The sequence below is a fragment of the Muscardinus avellanarius genome (genome assembly GCF_963383645.1).
Source record: "Muscardinus avellanarius genome assembly, chromosome: 16".
NCBI classification, from domain to species: Eukaryota; Metazoa; Chordata; class Mammalia; order Rodentia; family Gliridae; genus Muscardinus; species Muscardinus avellanarius.
In genome coordinates, this window is record NC_137802.1 from 39,105,756 (window position 1) to 39,132,017 (window position 26,262).

Genomic DNA, 26,262 nt, shown 5'->3' on the forward strand with positions numbered 1-26,262 from the left:
GTTGGGACATTCTACCTTCAAGCTATACCCTCAGCCCTCAGTTCTTTTTTTCCTAATTTTTTCTTAATTTAATTTTTTCTTAATTTTGTCTCTGCTTTCCAAGTTCTGGGGCTACAGGTGTGTACACCTTACCCAGCTGGTTTCCCAACTTATTTTTTGGTGGTACTGGGATTCCTGGGAACCCTTCTACTTCCGGGCTACACTCCCAGACCTATTTTATATTTCTTTTTATTTGGAAACAGGGTCTCTTAAACCAGCATGGCTGGCTTCGAACCTGAGTGATGCATCTGTCTCTGCCTTCCAAGCGCGGGGATTACAAGCGTGCGCCACCACACCCAGCTGTGGTTTCCCAACTTTTAATCTTCTCTTTTAATCCAGGAGAGACATGCATATTATTTAGTAGCAGGACCAATCAGAACAAATGTTTGCAGTGCATTTTACAAATACTATGTACACACATCTCCTTAAGGTCAGGAGCCATGTCTGTTTTTCTCTCATACAGTGCCTGACACTATTACTATTTAATTACTGTTTATCAAATTAAACTTAATAAACATTGCTTATATACGCATTTTGTGGATTGGGTAACTGATGGGTAGAGAGATTTAAGATTTAGCTTAGAAAGATATAAGAGTTAGCTAAGGCAATGCGAGGCTAAGTCCAAATTCTCTTGAGTGCTAGTTAGTATCCTTTTTATAAGACCCCGGGGTGCCACCATACTGTCTTTCAGACAAGTACGTGGACAGGAAACACATTTTCTCATCTCACTAGCTACACGTTAAAGTGTTAACTCTGCCACTGAGAAGTCCAAAACTCAAGGAATGTTAGGTGTACCTGGATATAATTTAACATACACTGATGGATCATTTTCTTTTTCCCTGAGATAGTGAGTAAATTAATTCAAATTTTCTTTCTGTTGGACTTATCAGTAGGCTACTACATAAGAATAATTTTCTGATCATTATTTTTCTGGGAGTGATTTTTTTCTATAGTATGAAAAGCTACTATTACTACAATGGTAGCTGATATAGTTCATATGAAGAATGTAATTTATTGGTAACTTTTTCTTAAGCCTTTGTTTGAAAACTCACGTCTCCCTAACCTCCACATTTAATTTAATTTATTTTGTATGGGGAATAGAACCCAGGGCCATTCTAGCCTCTGAGCTATACCCCTACTCGTTTTTATTTTTTATATTTATTTATTTATTTATTTATTTATTTGGTGGTACTGGGGTTTCTGGAAGCCCTTCTACCTCTGGGTTACACTCCCAGACCTATTTTATACTTTTTTATTTTTGGAAACAGGGTCTCCTAAGCCAGCACAGCTGGCTTCGAACCTGCAGAATCCTCCTGTCTCCGCCTCCCAAGCATGGGGATTACAAGTGTGCACCATCACGCCAGGCAGTTATTTTTTTATTTTGAAATAGTGTCTCACTAAGTTGCTAAGGGTCTCACTAAGTTGCTAAGGCTAGCCTGGAATCTGTGATCCTCCTCTTTTGGCCTCCCAAGTACTGGGATTACAGACATGCTCCACATCTTAACCAAATCAATTGGCTGCTTGCACATGGGTTCTTTGAGTTGGTCCAGATTATCCAAGATTGCCCGGTCTTTACCCCTTCCACCTTGCCTGTTACATGAGAAGAAAAACAAAACAGCAAAAGACTCTTACCTGAGTAAAATCCAAAACCTGCTGGTGTCTTTGTTTAGCAGCTGCCACCTCGCTATCTGAGATGGCTTCCCGCAGGGATTGCTGGGTATTCAGGGCGTCTAGCTCCACCACAGCAGAAAGGCGGCAATACAGACTAATAAATTTCTCCCTGTAGCTGCAAAAATGAACTGGAAAATGGACAAGAAAAATAAAACATGTTAAGATCTAGTAACAAAATAGAGAAATTTATACCTCAGAGAAAACTAGTTGAATGAAAACATGATTAATCCTATCAGTTGAAAATATTAAGCCATAAATAAATTATAAATGTGCCTTTAAGGGGCCAGTTGTCTGGCTTCATTCAGATGGTATTTATTCCCTTTGAGGTTTACCAACTCCTAGTAAGGTGTGGGGAAGTGGGGCTGGCTCAAGCTTCAGTTTATGTGGACTTTTCCCTAAAGTTGGGGCATTTTGTTTCATATATAGTCATGTGCCACATAGTGATGTTTTAGCCAACCTCAGGCCACTTATACAGTGGCGGTTGAATAGAATTATGTCATCTACTGATGTCATAGACATCTTAATTGGTGTAAGTACACTACATGATGTTTGTATAAACAAAATCACAGTTTTCAGAATGTATCCCTGATCCCTGTTGTTAAGCCACACATGACTATGTGTGTGTTTGTGTGGTGTGTGCATATCTTAAATCCACTTATGTGAATTTTTCTGGTTCACATAAGTATACACACACACACACACACACACACACACACACACACCCTAGGAAAATCAGCTTGCTTATCACTTTAAAGAAAAAACAAAGCCAAGTAGGAGTTTGAAACCTAGCTTTAATTTTTCACATCTGATTTCCTATTTATGTAATTTATGTATCTTATTGTTCCTTTCCAAGGCCAGAATCCCCAGAAAATACAAGATGTACTTTTTATTATTATTTTTTTTTGGTGGTACTGGGGGTACCTTTCTACCTCCAGGCTATACTCCCAGACCTATTTTATATTTTGTTTGGAAACAGAGTCTCACTAAGTTGCTGAGAGCCTCACTAAGTAGCTGAGGTTGGCTTCCAACCTGTGCGATCCTCCTGTCTCAGCCTCCCAAGCTCGGGGATTATAAGTGTGTGCCACCATGCTCGGCTAAGATGTACCCTTCTTGAGATTTCTTTTACCTGGCTGGGAAATTTCCACAAGGGCCTATCATATGGACTTCCATGGTCCTCTACCTCTCCATTCCTGGACACACCATTTTTGTCCTCAGCATACTTAGCCATCTTAGTTGGTGATCTTAAAAGATCGTGAGACAGAGACCACAGGAAAGAATCTAATCTTGAGCTCCATGATTTGTCCTTTTTCAGAAGGGAGAGAGGAGGGTAGGACTGAGCCTAACATAGGCAGTGGAGGTGATCAGATTTTCTAGATTTCTAATCAGCTCAGGTCATAGACTATAACTTAAGATTCCAATAGGATGAGAAAAACATCCTGATTCACACTGGCATAGTCTCTTCCTGGCTTATTGTTGAATTTGAAGACTCATTCTCCAAGAACCTCATTTATTTTGTGTATCTCTGACTTTACCAGTATGTTATTTGCTCTGGAAAAAAGGCCATTTTACCTCAACATGTCTGTTACCATGGCTTCTTGGGGGAGGGATTCTAGAAGGAACATATAATTACTAACACTGTGCCATTTTGCTATTAGTTTCCAAAACTGAGATCTGGCCATCTAAATGAAGCTAAACTGTAATACCTCAGAATGGAGGATCTGGTCATCTCAACACCTCAGTGAGGAAGATCTACTGCTCCACATATCGAGGGCTTCCTGTGGACCTTACAGTCCCATCTTACCACTGCCTACTTCCTCGCTTGGCTTCCTCTTAGGGTCTCCTTTGGGGAAGTGCAAGGGTCACCCGGAGTGTTCATCATTTCTCATATGAAGTGGAAGAAAAGAATGGGGTGAGGATTTCAGTGGTTCATCCGCACGACAGCTGTAGCCATTTCAGGGATGTGTTCACAGTACAGGAGTCTCTGACCTGGGGCTGGTTTTACTCTCTGGTGTCAGATCCTTTCTTCCTGTGTTTCTACTCTTTTTAGCACTTCCTGATTCTACGTGCCCTTTCAGTAAATGACTAATGATTATACTTTTCCCAAATGATATTCTCATGCATTTCCTCCCTTAAGTCTCTACAGAGTCCTTGACCCCAAGATGAAATCCAAAGGACTTGAATATATCATCAATACTATTTTTTATTTATCTTTATTTTTTAGGTTTTTTTTTGTGGTACTGGGGAGTGAATCCAGGGGCATTCTACCTCCAAGCTACACCCCAGCCCTATTTTTTATTATTTACTTTGAAACAGGGTCTCACTAAGTTGTGGAGGGCATCACTAAGTAGCTGAGGCTGGTTGGGAACCAAGATCCTCCTGTCTCAGCCTCCCAAGTGCTGAGACTACAAGCATGCACCACCATTCCTGGCCAATTCTGGTTTTTTTTTTTTTTTAAATATAACCACTTTCTTCTACCCCTGGTCTGTCTCAATCCCAACCTTTGGTCAGACTGAACTTGTTACAATCCTTTTATACTTTTCAGCATGTTTTTCCCTAGCTTCAACTACCCAGCCCCACCAATGTCATCTGGTCTCCTGCTGATACTTAAAGACTTGGTGGCATGTCTTCCCTGGAAGGTTTACACTGACCTCTCCTCACTTCCAGGAAGAGCTGATTTCTTCCTCTGTTATGTTCCTAGAGCACTCTTTTTTTCTTAATGTATAGTGACACACCCTACTACATTCAAAATACGTGTGTCCGTGATTGCTTTGGTATTAGACTTTGAGGTCAAATTGATTTCTTTGAGGTTAGGGGCTGTGTCTCCTATTAATTTTTTTCCTCAATACCTGGATTATTGTAGCTTCTCAGTTATGTTTACTGACTGAATGAATAAGAACTGAATGTATAGGCTGATCTACTAAGGGCAGAACCTGTTCCTGACGCCTCCTTGTTCCCTCTGTTCTCATTTCTCTCTCTGTGCTGTGTTTCTTGTTTTGAAAGGTATATTTCAGTTCTGAGGAAGGCAGGCAGCCCCAGAGGAAGGAGTCACCATTACCTCGTAGCTTACACTTGACCCTTGCAGCTCCTTGAATGTGTCTTTATGCCTTTCAGGGAGGGATTTTATCCTTTTAACACTTGACAGATATCCTCTCTTGCCTGGAGAGTGATGAGAGTGTAGTGTCCCACAGCCTGTTTTTCCAAACCAAGTTGTATTTTTAAAAAATCGAAAATTTTCCTCTTTATAAAATATGACTGAGGAAAATCGACTATAGAAAAACACAAATAGTTTCTTTAAAGGGACACTATCAGTCCCATGTGGATTCTCAGAAGCCAGGGTGTTCACAGCTTTCTCCTGTTGTGCCTTTGCAGTAGAGGCAGTGGATCGGTGGGTGGTCTCGTGGCCCCCACGCGTCCACGCCGCGCACCACAAGTGAGTTATGAGCAAGTTTCAGCTGCATAGCTTCCGTTTCCCTCTCCAGTGGTTTTCATCCAGAGCCTTTAATGTCACTTTAGCAAATGTTACTTTAACATAGTCTTTTGTGGTTTAGCAATGATACATTTGGTAGCCATCACTGAGGGAGGGGAGGATAGACTGGAAGCTTCTAATTTTTTGAAAAAATGTGAATCACATGCATTTTAAAGACAAGATGGTATAAGGCTACAATAATGTCATTATTTGGGCCACATGATTTCTTAGTAACTCACAAACTAGGACTAATTTCCCGCAGTGTTGTGTTTTCTTATATGTAAGTCAGCAGCAGACTGAAATATGGTTAACATGAATGCAAACAGGATAGGAGAGTGGAAAGTGCATTGGCTTAGATACCACACGGGCCTGGGTTCGAATCATAGTGTAGCTACTCATTAGCTGTGCAGTGGTGGGCAGGTCACCTCTAGGAACCTCAGTGTCCTTTCTAAGACAGGAATAATAGTGCCTACCTTGGATTAAATAATACGATCTCTATAAAGCACCCAACATAGCGCATGCACTTACCAAATTAAATAAATGTTCCCAACCACTGCTTCCCTCCGCCCCCAGGAAGTAGGAGACATTTCATGATTAGAATATTAGACAGAGGCCAGGCATGGTGGCACATGCTTGTAATCCCAGCATTTGGAAGGCGGAGACTAGGGGATAGCAGTTGGTGGACAGCTTCAGCTACTTAGTGAGACCCTTCACAACTCAGTGTTTCAAAAAATAAAAAGATTAAAAAAATAGGACTGGGAGTGTACCTCGGAGGTGCAATGTCCCTGGGTTCCATTCCCCGTAGATCAAAAAAAAAAAAAAAAAAAAAAAAAAAAGTAGGACAGGATTGACATTAGGATATTCTTCTTAAGAATCTCTAACTCACTATATTCCTAATCAGTCTAGTTCATGTGGCCTAGTTTGGAAGCCAAGGAATTGATGAGCTAAAATTATAGGGTCTTTTTCATGTGATGATTCTTTGCCAAAATGTCAGAAAGAACCTGGGCATAAGGTGCCCCTCTAAATTCTTGGTAGTGAATGAGTTGGCAGTTGGAATACAGGAACGGTGTCCTAAATCATGAAAAATGGGCATTAGGAATGAAGGTTGAGGCTATGCCATTTCTTGCAAGCCTGTGGCCTGGATTCCATTAGGCTTATTGCCTGGATATCCCACAGGCACCTCGAAACTCATCATTTGTCAAACCGAACTCATCATCTCTCCCCTCCCCCAAACCTGTTCCTCCCTCATATTTCCTGTTTGGGTAGATGGCAACATTATCCATCTCAGCACCCTATTCAGACTCTCTGGCTCCTCCATGTTGCTCTTCAACCACATCAAATCAATCACAGAGTCTCATTGGTTTTAACTCCTAAATCCCTCTTATTTCGGCTTTCTTCTCTTTACACCCACTGTGGCTGCTTGGTTTGGGTTCTTATTGCCTACCTGGACCCGTGAGACAGTCTTTAATTGCCTTAACAACTCTAGTCTCAGCTCTTCTGCTCTTCCCTTGCTTCTTTCAGTTCTGTCCTCCATAGTACCCAAGAAGACCATGCCACCCCTTTCCTGAAAATCTCCTCCTCACTCCCTATTGCCCACAGGGTAAAGTCACACCTCTGCAGGATGACGTACCTTGTCCTTACTGATTTTGACCTTTTTCTACTTTCAGCTTCTTCACGTGCCCTAAGCATTGTCACAATGAGCTGTTAAGAATCTGTCTAATTGGGTGATACTTTTCCAGGCCTCCAAGATTTTGAGCATGCTGTTTCCTATGCTTAATGGTTTTTCTAGCTGGGTGTGGTGGTGCATACTTGTAATCCTGGCATTCGGGAGGAGGATCATGGTTCTCGGACAGCCTCAGCTACTTACTGAGGCCCTTTGTAACTTGATGCGACCCTGTTTCAAAAATTAAAAAAAGACTAAAACATAGGGCTGGGTACAGCTTGGAGGTAGAATGCCCCTGGGTTCCATCCCCAGTACCGCAAAAAAAAAAAAAAAAAAAAAAAAAGAAAGAAAAAAAAAAAGATTTTTCTTTTCTGCTCTGCCTTTTACTTTCTGAATTTTCCTTGATCCAGCTATCTCTGCAAAAAAGGGTTTGGTGTTTTTCTTCTGAATTTTGACAGAGCCATATCTTACAGCAGTGCTCTCACCATTTGACAACTATTGCTATAGATGCCTGCATTCTCTACTGGATTTTATGCCTCTAGTGGACAGACTGTGCCTTAATGAAGTCTACACCCAGCCCCACTAATTTCCAGATATAAAGTAGAAGATCAGTACATATTTGTTGAATGAAGGATGCAGCCAAATACAGAAGTATGCAACATATACCAAGACTAAAACTGTTTTTTAAAAAGTCCTCCAGGTTTTATTGTCTTTCTAGTCTAATTAGCATGAATCACAGAGCCAAACAAATCTATAAAAATCAGCTTTTCTCATCAGAGGCTTGCTGTTAATTGTGATTGCCCACAGGGTCAGGGCAAGGTGACCTCCTTGGTACAGGCTAAGCAAACCCTCAAGAGGCCACATCACTGGCTGGAGTTTCTAAGGGCTCACAGTGCTACTTTTTCCTTTTATCCTGGGAACAGTGTAGATACTGATGCTTATAAACCCAGGCACACACTTTTTACTATAGAAGGGTCCCATCCTGCTCTTGCCCAAGGGATAGTGGTGCATGAGCCCTGCGCTGTGGGAGAGGAAGAGGAGTTTTGGTGAAATGGGACCCCTTTGCCTCTGCTGAGCTCCTCCAGGTCTCACAAGCTCCTCCTATAGGTCAGTCCCTCTCAACCCCACAAGTCACCCTCAGAAGGAACAGCCCAGGGCTTGCCCCATGGTCTCTACCTTAGGAAGCAGAGGGCTAGGCTCCTTTCTGATTTTGTTCTCACTAGATCTGTTTAGTGCTGGAGTAGGCACAGAGGCCTTTTTCCATAGCTGGTTAGAAAGTTATTTATGATTCACTTAGGCCACTGGCAGGAACACAGTCAGTTTGCCAAATCTCAAACCTTTCAAGGGGTTGGGGATGACTTACACAAGTCAAACTGAAATATAGTACAACTCTTTCTTCTGTCATGATTTACATATTCTCATAATTCACACCTTTTCAAGTTTCATTAGAATTCCCATGTTGTTATTAAAGTTTTTTCTGAGTTATGTCTGAATTTCCAAAAACATTCTCAGAAATGCTTAGAGTATCTCAGCCTTTTATGATGAAACTACCTATGGAGAATAGAAGTCCCTGCTTAAGAAAAACAAATGAAAAACGCTTAGCAATTTTCCTTGGAGGAACTTTGTTCCACTCTAGCAAGTTCTTAAAAGTGCCTAGAAAAGTGGTTATTACTTGTTTAGTGGACTGATGCCTAATAGAGGAAGTAGCTATTGTAATCTGTCTCTTGGAAAACTGTTTGGTTAGGGATAAGAGAGTTTGTTATAATTTTTACTAAGCCAGATAATATTTTAAAGTTGTTTCTGGTGGTGCAGAAATACAATAAACATTGTATTAGAGGGTATATTAATCTCCAGCTATCGGCAACACTTTTCCCTGAGCCCTAAAAAGAGGCTAATAGAATTGTGTGTGTCAATGGAACCAAGCCCAACAAATGGTTTTGTCTGGAGACTGACATGGTCCTCGTTAGTCACGTGAATTACCCATAATATGGCAAGGGAGGACCAAGAGTATAAGAGTATTTCTTACTCTAGGAAGAAATATCTTAAAGTTAGGCACTATGAGATCTAGGCCTATTCTTCATAGATGATGGATAGCATCTAATGGTCTTATATTACTTTTAGCAATAAGAAGAGGTAAGATAGATCAAGGAGGCAGACACAGGCAGATTCTACTGTATTACTATGTTGGCCATGTTTCTAGTTCTGTATTTTTCTCTGTGTCCTAGAATGTGGTTCATAGATTTTGGCAGCAGTATCAACTGAGAGCTGAATAGAAATACATTTCTAATGACACATTTTCAGCCAGACATAGTGGTACATATCTGCAATACTTGGGAGGCTGAGACAGGATGGATGAAGGTTATTACCCAGGCTCAGCAACTTAGACCAATAGCAACTTAGCAAGACACTGTTTCAAAGTAAAAACATAAAAAAGGGATAGGGATGTGTCTCAGAGGTAGAGTGCTCCTGGGTTCAATCCCAAAGAAAAATAGAAAAGAAAAAGCGCTGGGGATATAGCTCAGGGTAGTGTGTCTGTGTTCAATCCTCAGTACCTCACATAGCACACAAAAGAAAAGAAATATACATTTTCACCTCCTTCATAGAGCTACTTAGAACCACTGGGGTTGGGCTCTAGGATTCTGTATTTGAAAAAAGTCTCTGGTGATTCTTATACACATTAAAATTTGAGAAGCACTGTTCTAGGGCACCATATCCCTAGTATGGTGAGTTTTTAATAGGTACTATGCCAAAAATCGTTCCAGTGCTGATCAAATGATTTTGGGAACTACTGGATTAAGCAAAGATAGCTTTTATTTTCTTCATTTTTAGTTTTGGGGAGAGGGTGGGGAGGTTCCACTGGATTTTTTGGCAGAGCTTTAATCCATTATTCTACTGCTCACAAGCCTGCACCAAATTCCCAGCATGTTTAGAGTGCTATCTGAATTCCTTGCCCTGGCCTATGAGGCCTTGTATGGTCTGGTTTCCATGGCCTCTTGAATCTCGTCTCCTGTCTTTGTTGTTCTTGCTCACTGCATGCTGGGTACACTGGTCACTTGGCTACACACATTTCTACTCTAAGGTCTTTGGGGGTGCTGGGGGTTGAACCCAGGGCCTTGCATGTGCTAGGCCAGCGCTCTACCGTTGTACTATACCCCAGCCCTTTTAATTTTATTTTGAGACGAGAAAGATCTTGCTAGGTTGCCCAGGCTGGCCTTGAACTTGCATTTATTCTTCCTCAGTCTCCTATTTAATAATAACATATTGAATGAATTAATGAAAAAATGAATGGAGAAAAAAATGGATGCTGATAGAGTTCACCACCCTGCAGAGTGGAGAGTCACAGCGGAGGAACAGAGAAAGTGTTTCCCAAGAAGAATATATGAGGCTCAGAGAAAGCAGGGGAGACTCACTCATGCTTGGGACCTCTAGGGCCTCACGAGTCATATCCCATTATGATCGATACCATTGCTGACTGTCCCCATCAAAGCCATTAAGGCATGGGGAGACAAATTTGTGTTTTTGCTTGTAATCAGGGAACAGCAATAACTGTTTTACACAGGATGGAATACTGGTTAGCTCTCCAGTGAAGAGTTTTTCTTAGTTCTTTTCTCTGTCAATTATCTCACAGAAATCTTTCACTTTTATGGCTTTAATCTGTTATTAGTAGACATTAGCTAACTTTCTGTGTTTTAGCACCCAATCTTCTCTCCTGCCTTTCTCTCACCAGTGGGATGCATCTGCTTAGATGTTGACTTAGCACCTTCATACTTAACATATTCAAAGCTAACAGCACCACTTTTATCTCCCAAACCACTTTTCTCCCTGACTTTCATATTTCTGGTAAAGGCTGTAATATCCTCATAGTCACTGGGGCTAAAAATCACAAGGGTGTTCTTCAGACTTCTCCTTCCTCATTCCAACAGTTGCCCACTCTTGCTGGTTGCTCCCAGTGTTTCTCATATCTGTATTTGGTTCTTTTTCCCATTTCTTGTTTGAACCTTTTAATCTGTCTTAAAACAAGTTGCCCATACTGGCTCTCAAGAGTTGTAGCCGCACCTTGTCCATTGAGTGATGACATTTCCTCCCATTTTTCTGATCTAACCAAACAGGCCTGACTACTCACTTTTTCTGATCCTTTTTGAGTTTTTCTGCTCTTGTGTCTTTGCTCATTCTTCTCCCCGTGACAAGAAAGCTTTTCTTTTGATTCATGTCTATTAACATCCTGTCCTCCTTTAACACTCACATCAAATAGACATTCCTTCATGAAGGTTTTCTGATACGTTCTTTGAGAAAAGGTCCTCTCCTTGTTCAATATCACTTAATATATGTGACTCCTGGCACATCCTATGATAATTTATATTATAAAATAATTTATAATCTTATGGTAGTTTATATTCTTACATTATTCCTACTAGTGGCAGAGGTCTTGTCTTACTCATCTCTAGGTCTCCGCAGTAGGCACCCAATAGATATTTATTGACTTGAAATGGAATATCTTACCCCAAGCTATATTTCTTAACAGCAATGCCATTATAACATGGACTAATAATGTTCTTTGGCTGGAGATCTTGTTAAATGGTCACAGCCACACCCAGGTCTTTGGGGAGTGGTATGGCCGATGTTATTAATTATGTGACACAGAAAAGGTGCAGAAAGGTTAAGCGATTGCCAGTGTCAGACAGTAGGGAACAGACACTGTTATACCATCTACAAGTCTGATTAGAGCTTTTCTTAAGAACTCTCCTCTGGAAAATAACGGTTGCCGCTCATCACCTTTTGTGTGTCTGAACTGCTTAGAGCAATGGAAACTGGGAGGCTTCAGCAGTTTATCTTAAAGGGATTCAGATTCAGATGTCCAGGTCTCAAAATGAGGTATCAGACAGCTGCCTTGTCTGCTTCTAAATCTGGTGGCTAGGAAGCAGTCCAAAGAGAGTCTGCCTCCATTCTACCCACACAGTCACTAGCCTCCCACACTCTACAGTTCATTTGAATTGATGAAATCCTTTCTAATTGCTTCTTATTGGCCTGTTACATGATAAAGCATGGGAAAGGAGACAAAGCCTCCCTATTCACATTCTCAGTGGGCAGCAGGGGTCTCTGCAAAAACAGAGAGACTGGAGCCCAGGCTACTTAGTTTTAAAAGTCAGGACAAGATCTTCCAGCCTTAGACCCCCACATTCAAAACATAATATTACATCCTGGGAGACCCTGTGCATTTCTCCAATGGTCTGTCATGAATTTAGAGGCAATTTAATATTAAAGCCCTTTTAATCAATCAGCACTACTTATGGTCATGGGCTTTCTTTTTCCCTCCAAAGTGATAAAAACTCTACGTTTTAATTTCATTATTATTTTTCCCAGTTGAAGATGTGGGGTGGGATTGGGGAAGAGAAGGGGCAGTGCTTTTCATAAAAACATCATTCTTGTAATTTATATGTTAAGAAAGCACAGGAGAGGCAATAAGTACAGCCTGATAACTGTGCTTTCTGTTTAGCATTCCTTCCTCTCCAATGGGCCTTAACTAGGTTTCAATAATTATTGCTCAGACACATAGTCTTGGAGCTTTGCTTTTTCTCAGACTTGTACACAGTTCTAGGAAGGGTTGTTGCCAAAGCCATCATGTGATTTATTGACCCTCCACTGGGACAAGGGGGAACAGATATAACTTTGTGATTTTATTATAAGGAGGCTGGGTTAATATTTCTAGGTGAAACAAGCTACTATACCAAGTTCAAACATCTGAAGAGGGAGGTTAAGAAACCCTGAGTGTGGGGTGTAAGGATTATTCTGTCCTGGGGCTGTACAGACGTCGTCTGAGGCAGGGAGCAGGAGAAGAAAGGACACATTGTGACCCATTTCCAACACCTCCTGTGTGTAGAGGCGGAAGTTCCTTGCCTGCAGAGGGACACGCGCGGAGGGAAAATAGGAGAGTTACAACATGGCACTTACATAAACAACACCAAACTGGCATAAAACATCTAACAAAATTACACGACTTCAAGCTTGGAATTTTTATACAACATAAATATTAGGGTTCAGCCCATTTAATAATGCTATATAAAATCAAGATTTAAGGCAGTAACGTTCCACATAAACTCTGAAAACAACATTTATGCTTCTTATAAAAGCAGAAAATGATTGCATTCTGTGGGCTTTTCAAAACGATGAATATAATTACATGAAGCAACAAAAATGGATTGAATTAAAAATCCACTAGTTTCAATTTAAGTTGGTTAAGGGGGAAAAATGTAGTTTCTGGCCAAGGACTGAGAAAATTTTACAAGTAACAAAAAAAAAAAAAAAAAAAAGAAAAAAGAAAAAGTTGTATGCACTGTTAGGCAGTTAGGCAGCCTTCTCCCAACATGTATATGTAGCCTGAGAGTCACCAATGAAATATGAGCTGCTTCAAACCTGCTAAGTCCAAGAAACCCTTTAACAGTATCTACTGTCACAAGTAGAGCTGTAGAGCTGTTTTTTTTTTTTTCTCCTTGTGAGCACATAGCCACCCCTGGAATAACCCAGCTGTTTCTCTAATGGTATGGTATCTCTTGCAATTTAGTTCTCATCAGTTTTGGCTGATTTAGACTGGCTGTGCAGTATTGACAGAAAATCAGAGTTGTACTCTAGCAGAAGCACACCCTGCCTCCATAGGGTCCTCTGTCTTATTCAAAGAGAGCCAGTCACTCCTCTTAATGGTCTTAAGAGAGACTTTTGATTGTGTTTGTGTGTGTCTATGTTTTGGAAAGAGGGGCAAGAATGGCGAACATAGGCAAAAAGTAAAAAAAAAATCAGCCTAATGCTACATAATGTTAAATTATTAGACAGAACCTAACAAACTTCTACTATTCTCTTCTATGTCAACAGTTTTTCTTGAAGTTGCTTATTTGGGGAGGTTAGATGTGTACATTCTGATTTAGCCAAAACAATCATTTTGACAGCAAATTTTCCGTTTGTGCATATATATCATGACATAGTTTGGCTGTTGCTGTAGATTCTACTACTATTCTTCTGTTCTTAGAGAAATCATTTGTGCATCCAGCTTCACCCTTGTTTGCTTATACATGCATGCATGTATGTACTTTTGTTGCTTCATGCTACCTGGAGGCTGAGCCTTGGTGTTTTTCAAGGTAGATGACAATTTCTCCTGGTTTGACCAGACCATCATTCAGTGGAGTCTGGAAAACTTAGAAGAAGCTGACACAGGAGCTGGGGAAAGGAGCCGAAGTGCAGCCTGTGTGCGCCTGTAGGCCTTAAGTCCAAAACGTGCACATACATGCAAAGTGGTATTTAAATAAATGAAAATAAACATGCACATATGCCTCTTGAGTAAGTTTTATGCTACAGTGAAGTTTCCATGAGCCATAAAAAGAAGATAAAAATGGTAAAGTCTAGTACCTGGTGCAGAGGTCTATTGATCTGCTTAAGGAGAGCTTTCACTGCCATCTGGAGCTCGTAGAAGAACAATCGCATGGGGCAGTCAGAAGTGTGATCCACACTTTCCATAGATTCAGAGCCAGAAAGCCTTTGGATCCATTCCCACTCCTCTCTGCATGTTGAGTCAAGTTAAAATCAGAAATATAACAAAAGTTCAGAATACGGCTTAGAACTTTCCTTCCAGAACCCGGATACCCAGTTCTTGGTGGTTAAAACTCAATACAGTTTATGACATTCGGATTTTTTTTTTTTTTTGCCACCCAAATGGAGTTTACAATGAGTTCTTTCTAGTTTAAGCTTAATTCACTTATCAAACTATATACACCTCAGGACACAAGTCTAATTGGTTTGAATCCATTTATGAGGTTGAAATTATTATTCTTCAAATATTCTGCAATACTTACCTGACTGTCCTCTTCCCCTGCAGATCCTCTGTAAGTCTTCAGATCCTACATTTTACCACAGGGGCATCTGCTGGTTAATTCTGCAGTTGGGTAACCACAGGACTCTGGTCCAACTCAGGCAACAAACCACATGAAACATTTCAGCCCTGGCCCATTGTAATGGTGGAGGGGGAGAGAGTTATTTTGAATTCTTCCTCCTTCCAAAAGCTTGAGGAGAATCACAAATAGGACTGCCAGAAAATTCCAATAAAGGACCCAGAGGACACACACCACAGCTTCTATCTTCCTCACAGACCAGTTGTCTATGAATTCATGCTGCATGTGTTGTAGTCTTTCCTAATGAACTTTTCCAAATGTCACGTGGAAGGGAAAGGGAAAGAACGGCAGTGGGAGGAAAGCACATCTGGGGTGTTCTCCAAAGGTTGCTCTTCAGGAGCTCAAAAAGACCAAGGTCAGTGCTTCTGGGGGAAGCGTTGTTCGCACAGGTATTTTAGCAAGAGTCTCTAAACACATTTGCTTGGCCCAGTTTTTCATTGGGACTCTGCAGGGAACAGCAGTGTGCTCTCAAGAGCAAGCTAGAGAGGAAAGCTCTCTTCTCCAGGATGGAGAGAGAGGAGGCATTGACGTGTGTTCCTACCCTGTGAAAATCCTTTTAGGACTCCCCTCAAAAGGCCATACCAAAAAAAAAAAAAAAAAAAAAAAAAAGGCCATACCAGTGTGGGCTTCAATCTGTGGGTCAGAAAACCAAGTCCAATGCGCATGCGCTCTTTATCAAAAACAAATAAACAGACACCATTTCTTTTAAACTAAGTACCCTCTTAGCAAAGTTTCTGTTTTCAAGATATCTGTTTCATGTCAAGCCTCTTACTGGACAAGACTATGGAAAAATCTCTCCTTTGTCCCAATAAAAGAAGCACATAAAAATTAAGTTCTTATGCAATCTGGACATACTTTTGGCCTTACAAAGAATTGAAATCTTTGAAAACCTGCTTGGGAATGATTTCTTTTTCCCCCATCACTGATACTGAACTAAAGGAATCATTTATGACTAGCATAATAATACACAAAACCTAAAGGGACTGCATTGCTAAATTAGGGCCTATAATCAAATTGGAAAATAAGCTACCAGTTAGAATACTATGAAACGCCTACCCCTAATTAACCATTTTAGGCTCCGAGGATGGGGGAGATGGAACTGGACGTGTGATAGCTACTGAAATATTTTGTACAAATGAACATTGGTAAAAAAGAGAGTTTAAGTCCTGGAAACAGATCTAGAAATGGATGAAAAGGACCATGGCCAACCATTTCAACCTTTTGGAAAGTCTTCAAAGATAACTAATGTTGATTGTCAAAGTGACCACCAGATGGCACACTTAAAGTCCAGGTGTAGTTGATAAGTGAAAGGAGAGACTATGGTGGTCAGTGAGTTCTTCAAAGAGATCATCATCTATCATCATCATCATCATCATCATCATCATCATCATCATCATCATCGTCTCCTCCACTGTCACCAAGTAATGGTTAAATAGTACACCTGGCAAGACATCATTGTTGATAAAGTCTTGCTACATTAGGGATGAGATTTTAAATGACCAAATTAGTCTTCTTTGGTTAAGCAAATCCATAGGTATAACTAGAATTTGAGGATCTGGTTTGCATTCTTCGAAGCAAATATGGGGATTTTTTTCTTTTATTATATATTTTTTCATGTTGAGCACAATTCAGTTCATTCTAGCAGACTTTCAGAGGCCTGCTATTAGGGTTAGTTATAAGGTTGAGGTAGATTAGCAAGATCGGGCAACCTTCCCAAAGCTAACAGGATGATTTGCCAAATATCCATAGAGAAAATTTCCAGAAGCCCAGGTCTAGTTATTTTTTTTTTTTCTAGAGAACTATAAGGGGTTTAGGAAACATATAAGGTCCCCAGGCTCTGAGGGTTAGAAGTAGGGAGAATGAAGATTGGGGGTTGGGGAGGCCTTTAAGATTTAGGAGAATCAGTAGCTCTACCAGGTCTCGTTCACATAGGTGATATTAAAAAAACAAAGAGAAAGCATAAGGCTTTTAGATGTAAATAAGAAAAGATATTGGAAATGGTAATGGGGAAAGAAAAGGTAATCTTTTCATGAAACAGTTGAGCATCAGTGATTGTACCATGAATCACACAGAGGTCAAAGTGAAAGGACAGTATTTCCTTGTAATGGGTTCACTTGTGCCTAACTGGCACCATAAAGCCCTCCTTCACCCAGGGCTCAACTTCAGGTCTGCCACTGCTCTGGTGTGCTATGGGACATTGCACTGTAGAGACCACTCTGGTGAGTCACAGTTCACCTTCCTTTGGACACTTTGTATTAGTCACTCAAGCCGTTGTTTTATCTCAAGGGAAATCCCAACTCTCTACCACTTACTTGGAAATGTTATTGTTCTCGCGAATCCTCACATGGCAGAGAATATTGGGCAGTTTTTGGGTTACAAGAACTTTGATCTGATCCACAGAGCTACATAGCTTCAGGTAGCCTAGATATAATCCAGGAGAGAGACGCTGATGACTCCTTTTGTGATAAGAGAGGATATCCTGTAGGGTGAAACAAAACAAAATCACACTGAATGTCCATCTCAAAACCTTTTCCTCTTTGAGGTGTGCCTGCCGTGTTTGATATGAGCTATGACTAGATAAGAAACCTTAGGTACCACCATGAATGTTGGGGAGGTATTGGTGTACCAGCTAGTCTTATCATCTTGCCTTCTGGGGAATTCTGAGTGAAGCAATCAGTGTTCAATATAGCCTACGTGCTTATTTCCCTAGTATTTCTGTGCCAAGGGTAGGTATGTGGGTTGTGATTGGGAATAGGCTGGTGGGGTAATAAGAAAGATAGAACTCATAATTCCTATCTGTGGAGGGTGTACTGTTTAGCTGAGAGAAAACTAACTTCCAGTGTGAAAGCTGACCTAATAGTTACAAGAAGCTTCATACTCGGAGGAAAATTAAAATGGAAAACCCATTTTTAGGGAAACCATTTAAAATAGAATAAAAACTATATAGCAGGTAGAAATAAAGGGTGCATTTTTTCTCTACCTTAAAATTCAAACAAAATGTATTCCCAAATAAGTTTATTATTATTATTATTATTATTATTATTTAATGATATTATGATATTATCATTTAAGTTGTAGTTATACAGTAATTCTGAGAATGAAGAATGAATTAATGTTGATTCCTTTTTGGGTTAATTCTTTAGATTGAATTCGATATCTGAAGTGATACTCTTAATATATGATTTTCACAATGTCTTCATGAAGAGGATAATTTTTTGCAGAACTATTTGGAGGCTTCAGTTGTTCCTGGAATCTTAAAATTTTGATATTCAAGTAATGTTCTTATAAAGTTCTTGTTCATTCTATGTTCTTAATCATAATTGGTCTGGTTTCCTGTAAACCAGAGTTTAGCTTGGTTTTTAGAAAAGGTAAAATAACTAACAAAATTTCAGAAGTATCACTACAAAAAATGATAAACAAATGAGGTTATGTCTATACTAATTAGCTTGGTTTATTCATTCTACATTACACACATCACTCTGTACCCCATAAATGTTTATTATTTGTTAACTAAAAATAGCATTAATAAGGATGAATAAGTGTATTTTTAAAATATGTGAAATAAGGCATTCAATTCTATAGTAAATGTAGGACACAAGAAGTAAAACAAAAATGAACATTTAAACTTGTGAAGAATTCTGTGTAGAAGAGAAAGGGATGAAGCCTTCCTTGACCACTATGCTATGAAGGATGAGCTTTTTTTTCTGTAGAATTAACTGTCTGCAGCCTTTAACATAGTCTGTTGTGTGCTGTCTCTTCTGTCCTTTTATTGTCAAGCACATACTGAGTTCCTGTGATACGTTGGTCACTACAGAAAACACTGGGGTTTCAGATATACAACATGTGATCCCTCCTCTTGGGGAGGCCAAGAAAGGCAAAATAGTAAACAGATAGTTATAATATACTCAGTTTTATAGTAGAGGTGATATGGGCATCCAAGGGAATTAATACTTATATCTTTCCTCTGATCTCTCTTTTTCCTCGTGGTGCTGGGGACCAAATCCAGGGCCTTAAACGTGCCAGGTAAGTGCTCTGTCACTAAGCTACCCCTTCCCCCTGTTCTCTGCTAGAATTAGACTGTGAAATTATTGATAGATTTTTTTTTTCTTTTGCTTTGCCCCCATGGCACCCAGTACTATTTGTTTATAAAATAGGTAGACAGCATGTGAAAATCAGGTCAGATCTATAAACCAAAACACGGGAATAGCAGAGAGGAATAAAATAAGAATGCTCATGGCTGGGAAGGAGAGAGAGCTACTGTGCAAAAAAACAAAGCGTAAGCAACTTTCAGAAGACATATGGCAAAAAGTAAAATAGAAAACACTTATTTTATGATCAAGAAGTTAAGAATTTTTATTCAGGAGATGAATAAGTCTGGACTTATTAATGTCTTCTCTCACATCTCTTCAGAATACATCATAGACAAGCAGTTAACTGGAAGAAGTTTGGTCAAGGTAGTGTTTTGAGAAATGAACAACTAATTAAGGGGAGGGAATTGGTTTATGTGGGAAAGAAAAACAGAAGCATTCAAATCTGTAGCATGTACCCTAGGGGTACTCTAGGAATAAGCAGATGTGGTTATAGACCCATGGGCCATTATTTTTGAGAAGTCATAGAAAACTGGTAAAGTCCCTAAAGACTAGCAAAGGACAAATATGCCTGCCTGCAACAGAAAGGAAAGAATCACAGGATGACCCTGGTAATTCGACCTCCGACTTATTGATCTTTGGGGAAAATGCAAAAGGACCATCAAATAATCAACTTGTAGTCACCCAGGAAGTCCTGAGACATTAAGGAGGAGTCAGCATGGCATTGTGAAGAGCAAATCATAGATTCAACTTAGTTTCTAACAGTAATAAAATAGGACCCACAGACCGGAGAGAAGTTACCAGTATAATCTGTCTCACCAAGATAATCTGGACAAAAGTGGAGTCTTGACCACATTACTTTAACAAGCTGGATATCTGGGTTGAAGATTGGTGGATGATGGAGATGGTGTGGGAATAGTAGACAGATTGAGTGATGGCCCAGTAGGGATTGGTCCTGCGGGCCAGTCTGTTCAGCTTATTTATTGACATTCCAGACAAAGAAAATCAAGAATGTGTGTATCAAATTTGTGGGCCCCAAATTTGGTGTGGTTTTGATTTTCTGGAAAATAGTAATAAAGCTATGAATGACCCAGTGCATTGGAAAAATAAGCCTATCATAATTAGGGTTGAAACTTAATAAGAAAATGTGCTTGTAAAGACTCAAACCCAAGAGTACAAACACAGGATGGATAAGGGTGTAAGGGAAAAACATGTGGAGGTCAGAACTGACCACAAAGAGATTGTGAGTCAGGAACATACTGTGGTTATAATAAAACCAGCACCATTATAGGACAGAGTCACTCAGCCTTTCATTCAATTTTTTAAAAGACTATTACTGAGCATCTACTATGTATTTTCTTTGCCTTCACATAGTCATTTTCCTAATATTAGTCAGAATGTTTTTAGAGCCTGAAATATGTATGGGAAGAGAAAGAAGCTGTCTCATTCACATAATCTAAAGTATACTAGAAAGGCCTTGGAAAACCAAATTGCCTACAGGCCCATATATTATCTGATTTGACCTCTAACCTACGTTTCTAGCCTCTTCCTTCCCTTTGTGTCAGGGATCTACAGCCATAATGAATTGCTTTTTCCTTTCTCATACATGCTCTAACCCCCCCACCCCCGGTTTTTTTTTGTTTGTGAGTTCATTAATTTACTCATTCTATTAGCCTTTACTGAGCACCTACCATGTGTATGCGGCATTATGCTAGGTTATTAAGAACACTCAGATGAACAAATACATGATCTTTCTCTTCATGGAACTTAGCATTTCAGTGTGTGGGGGAAACATGCAAACCAGGTTTCCTCACCTAGCATAATAAAGGCCATACGAAGGTTTTGTAAAGTCCATTAGGGACCCAGGGGAGGGTGAGATCTACTTGTTCAGCTTCTGTCTCATTTTTCCCCCATGCTCTTTATTTCATTCCACCTTTTTAATTTCTCTCTCGTTCTCTTTACTCCACGTGATAAACTTAACTTATCCTCATGGCTCAGCCAAATGCCACCTCTTTTGCAGTTCCTTCCCTCAGGTTTGCAGGCAGAATTAATAGCTGCTTTGTGTGGTACCCATAGTACACTGTCTGTACTGCTATCAGGCTCTGGCTTAATTCTGCCTTGTATTACCTTGATTTGTTTACAAGTCTGTCTCCTTCCCTTGACTGCACTCCTTGAGAGCAAGGACCTTGCCTTATTCATTTGTTTTTCCTATAGCACCTAGAAGAGTGCCTGGCACCTACTTGATGTTGGAAAAAATTGTTTATTAAATCTGAAGTGAAAGGCCCAGAGGTGGAGGGTCTGGGGCTGGGCCTCTAGGAGGGCTGATAATGTGCCGGTGCAGGGACTAGGAGGGGTCGATCCCACCTTTCTTCATTGACCAGATGTCCTAAGAGCTTGTTAAAGAAACAAGACATAGTTGCCTTTCCAAGAACCACAGGGCTTCAGTTTTGCTGGATGAGGTATGAAAGTAGAATCATGTGGATGGCAGAGCCCAGAGAGTGGTGGCTGGTGACACCAAATTTATATAAGCTTTAAGGATTTTAAATTTTCTGAATTGTTTTCTAACTTTAAAAAATAAAGAGGTTTCACACTCAACTCTGGATTTCCAACTTCTTTTTAAAAAGCAGAAAATATTTCAACAATGGGACTAAGTTCTTCCACCATAATAGATAAGGCTGAATAGGACTGTTTCTTTAGATGGGACAGGACTCTCCAGATTAATGTAGTCCCTACTATACTCACCTGTCTTTTTCTTTTAAGAAATTGTGATATAAGTAACATACAATAAAATTCATCCTCTTAGAGTGGACAATTCAGTAGCGTTCAGTGTATCTACAAGGTCATACAACTATCACCACTGTTTATTCTGGACCATTTTCAGTCATGAGAGAGAAACCTCACACTCATTAGCTATCACTCTCCAATCTCTCCTTTCCCTACACCCAGAACCACTACTCTACTTTCTCTCCCTGTGGATTTGCTTATTATGGACATAGCATATAAATGGAATTATGTGCTATGTGGCATTTTGTGTCTGGCCTCTTTCACTTGGCCTATTTTCATGCTTTTTCCATGCTGTAGCCTGGATCATGCCTCATTTTTAATGGCTGAATAATATTTTGTTGTGTGGCCATACCACAGTTTGTTTATTAATTCATCAGTTCTTGCACTTCCAGATTGTTTCTACTCTTTGGCTGTTATGAACGAGGCTTGTATGAACAGCGGTGAACAAGTTTCTGTGAGAACCTAATTGTTTCTTAAGTCCAGCTCAATTGAGTCACTTTCATTAATCTTTCTCTTTCGTCTGTTTTTTGATAAACTGTGTTAAGATGCTGCTTGGAGGTATAAAGAATAGGTATGTGCAGGAAAAACAGCAGAAAATGGCAGGTGAGGTAGGAGGCTCGGGCATTGGGGTGCAGGAAGATCCTGGGGATCTGGAGATGACAAGGAGTACTGCAGAGAAGAGGAAAGTGGAGACAGAGGGAGAAGGAAGACAAGCTTCTCCACAGCTCCCTGGGACACACTTTTAAGAACAAAGGCAGAGGAAGTGAGGGCGGGGACAGTGTGAAAAGCAGCTTGGTAGAAGGGGAGGGGCAGGAGGACAGGCCTAGAAGAGGTGGGTCCTAGAACCTCCTGCACTGCATTTTGGCTGGTATGATTTGGGCAAATTATTTCCTTGAAATACTTGGGTTCATCTGTGAACTGGACATGATAGAATTACTCACCTTCACTAGGTTTTTATGAGAAGCAAATGCTATCTTAGATATGACAGAGTATTGAAAAGTTGAATACAGAGACTGATCTTCAGAGGAAACCTCACATGTGAGGTATTGGCTACTGAAACAACCCCTGAAGATGACAGCTAGAATAACCTAGCACCTCAGAGGGGCCCTCTTATTGGAAATATCTTCATTGCCAGCTAGGTGGCTTAGGGGCTCTAACTTGTCCATGATATCTCTCTTCTATTTCCCAGGCAAGCATGAGAAGATCTTTTCTTTCCCAGATAAATAAGAGGCCAGTTGTGAAGGTCTGGAATTTAAGAAGGTCAGGAAGTAGAGGGAGTTGGGTTCTGGGGTTTCTTGGGATCCCATGGATTAGTAGATTAATTATAGGTGGAGATTTTATTCAGTTTGAAAACCCTATTGTGAATCACTTAGTTTTTTAATGCAGATTTTCTTAATTGTTATAAAAGGGTAAAGTGATAAAGTGCCCCCAGGGAATGATGGGGCCAGTGGTAGGGGCCTCCTGGGACAGTATGGGAGAAGGATTGTGTCTGGAGCACAGCCTAGGATTGCTTAGATTTTTCTGAGTAGAGAAATAGCAAAAATCACAAAAGTATTTTGTGCTACTCTTTTAATGCATTGCATATTAACTCATTTAATCTTCATCAGAGCTTTGTGAAACAGGATTTTCTGCAGAGAAGGAGATATAAGGGGTGAGGAGTTCAGTAACTTGCTATGGTCACACAACTAGAAAGGATGTGGCCAGGAATCATACTTAGTCAGCCTGCTTTCAAAGGGATGCCTGGATATGTTGTAAGAAAACTCTGGAAGAAACCCAGATTTCCAATCAGGATGCCCAATGGTGATCGCTTCACTGCCCTGAGAAAAGAGAGTGGTTTGTGGCCCATCATTGTGGGAATTACCCAACCTGCTCTTGGGCACCATCAAGACCTATTTCGATATTCATGTTGAGCTAGTGGAGCCAACTCTTGACATAATTGAACCGATTGGATACCAGCCTTAGCAGTTTTATTCCCCATTTCCTCTCCAACGTTAGACCAATATGAGAATGTGAGGAGAGAGAAAAATGGGGGGAAGGAGAAGGGAGAGTGGGGTGGGCAGGAATGACATCAAGCAGGAACGTGCGAGTCAGCAGGGGTAAATTTTCCACTTGGATCTGTGTGGAAACCTGATCCTGCCTCTATTTTTGGTCTCCTTCTCTAACAACCTTTCACCAGATTGGAATTTTTCTGCACCTGTAACACGTTTTTAATGTAATAAGTCTAGGAGAAACCAGGTATTATATCATGCTGGGGCCTGGGCTGTGTTTCTAGGAGGAAAGGTAGCCCAGACCCCAGTTTATCCCTATAGGGGATTAGTGTATTAGTCACCCTGTAAAAGCTCAATTTATTATGATTTTTTTAAATGTTTCTTTTAGCACTTGCTTATAAAAGGTGAAGAGGGGAACCACGGATGTGTCTGTGTTCCCCTCCCCCACCTCCTACACTCATGCACTTAGGCTCTATCAATTTCCTATGAACTCAAATTCCATAAAATCAAATCCAGAGGTATTGGCTTTGGCCAATTAGCTTACCTTTGCTGTGTTGGACTTTTGTTCTGGTTTGGGCCAGTGCAAGTAATGAACTGGTGAGATTGTATGAGGCAACTCCTCAGTTGGGAATGAAAGTCAGAAAGTAAATTAGCTGTTTAAGGAGACCATGAATGGCTACTGGGCCTGGGCTGGGAGTCAGGGTTCTCATTTGTGACTGGGTCCTTCAGATGTCAAGTGGATGTATGCCATCGGTGGTATAGGGCTTAATATTGATGTTTCTGCCAGTTTTTCTACCAAGGTGGAGAGTTCTATGTTACTCACATCCACTACAGGGGGGAAAGAGAGAGAGAGAGAGAGAGAGAGAGAGAGAGAGAGAGAGAGAGAGAGAGAGAGGAGAAAGAAGAGAGAGAGAAAAGAGAGAGGGAGGGAGGGAGGGAGGGAGGGAAGGAGGGAGCAAAGGAGAAAAGAAGAAAGGGAAAGGAAAGAAGAAACAGCTTGAAGCAGAACAGCATGGTAGCTGGCCAGAGCGCACCCTTCCCAACAGACAGTGGGATTCCTGCACTGCCATCCAGGCCGAGAGTCTGCATCTAAGCTGCTTAAGCTTTGAGTTTGGGGGGCTGCTCAGTACTTGGGTGAGTCCTTCATCCTTTACTTCATCTCCCATCCCTCATTCTGTGCAGTGACAGAGGAGAAAGAAGCCTGCTTCCAGTCAGAAGGTCTGAGTTCTATGTCTCAGGGCTGTGTGCTCAGGGCATACTCCATGTTTGGCAGGGCTGAAGCTAACAGCTTCTGCTTCTTTCCGTAAGAAAAAGGATGCCGAATTGTCAATGCAAAATTGCCAGGGTGCTGGTCGGTGTCTTGCAGGGCTGTACCGGTGAAGAGCTGAAGGAAATTGAAGCTTCATTCGCTTCTCTAAATATGCCTCTATGTGTATGTAGCCCTGTGTCCCAGAACCTCTCTGAACCCTGTTTCACTCCTTAAATGAATCTAATCATGCCCGTGGTTCCAAAAGAGCATTGTAAAAAACAAACAAAAGTAAATAGGTGTTAAAGAAAGAACAAAATTAATCATGTGCAGGAAAATGGATGGATCTAAAGAACACTATACAAGTGAGATCAGCCAGTCACAGAAAGTGAAGGGTCGTATAATCTCTCTCATATGTGAAAGCTAGAGAGAAGTTGGAACACAAGACCAGCTCCAGGTAAAGGAGAAGAACCCCCAGAGGAGTGATGGAGGGGGTCTAGGGAGGGAGACCTGGCGAAGGAAGCACTTCAACTGAAGCTATTTAATGTACATATATGAAATGTCAGTGCCAATCTCAGTATCACAGATGGAGACGGGGAGGGGGCAGGGTGCAATCTGGGGAGCAGCTCACCAAGGGCTGTGTGCATGTAAGCCACTGTCGTTCTGAACCTCACTGTGATGTGTAATTACAATGCACCAATAAAAGTATATGAGAAAGGAGTAAAATATATAAAGGTATTTTTGTTCAAAGTGTCACAAAGATACATATATCATTTTCTAACATGTTAAAATCTGTTTCAGTTTAATGTTTTTGTTACACTATCTGTAGGTACCCTATTCAATGATTTGTCTCCATGTTTCTCATTGGTTCATCAGAAAGGACCAATGAAGAGTCCTGCCCGTTTCAGAGCGATTGTGATTTGCTTTGCTTGATATATTCCAGGTCTAGAGAGGGATCAATAAAAATAAGCTTCAGCATTTTTCTGCGAGTGGAGTATCAGTAATGACCCATCTTGGAACTCTCTTTACTCCTTCACTGCATATGCAAATGGATTCTGGTATCTTTCACTGGAGCCTTCATGGTTGTGCTTGGAATTTCAAATACATCAGAACATTGAAGTAAAATTGTGTACCTGGATGGTTATCAGTAAAATGTCTAAGGCTGTTGGCTCCTCGGGTGTTGACAGAGACTTCCTCTGGCTCTGCAGCTTTGAGATCTGCATCCACTTGCCATTAAAAAAGGAATAAAGCATCTCCACCTCTCTGATGGTGACTATGAGGATGTTCCCATGCCGGTCTTTAATGGGCTCATAGTAAACTCTTCCCAAGTTGTGTGTTCCAAGTAAATTCTAGAAACAAATAGATTACTGGTAGCTTAAATGA

At 40.6% G+C, this 26,262-nt stretch overlaps 1 protein-coding gene across 1 annotated transcript in view; it reads right to left on the reverse strand.

Moving 5' to 3' along the window:
- The window catches only part of ANKFN1 (ankyrin repeat and fibronectin type III domain containing 1), a gene marked incomplete at its 3' end in the record, with an annotated part of 415,223 nt that overhangs the window by 24,254 nt on the left and 364,707 nt on the right, over positions 1 to 26,262 (reverse strand). Inside the window, exons 14-18 of the mRNA XM_080712607.1 lie at positions 26,013 to 26,228; positions 17,086 to 17,252; positions 14,235 to 14,385; positions 12,566 to 12,734; positions 1,672 to 1,838 (exon numbers count right to left, since the gene is read on the reverse strand). Coding sequence (XP_080568733.1) covers positions 1,672 to 1,838; positions 12,566 to 12,734; positions 14,235 to 14,385; positions 17,086 to 17,252; positions 26,013 to 26,228 — 870 coding nt within the window. The remainder of the gene's footprint in view (positions 1 to 1,671; positions 1,839 to 12,565; positions 12,735 to 14,234; positions 14,386 to 17,085; positions 17,253 to 26,012; positions 26,229 to 26,262) is intronic.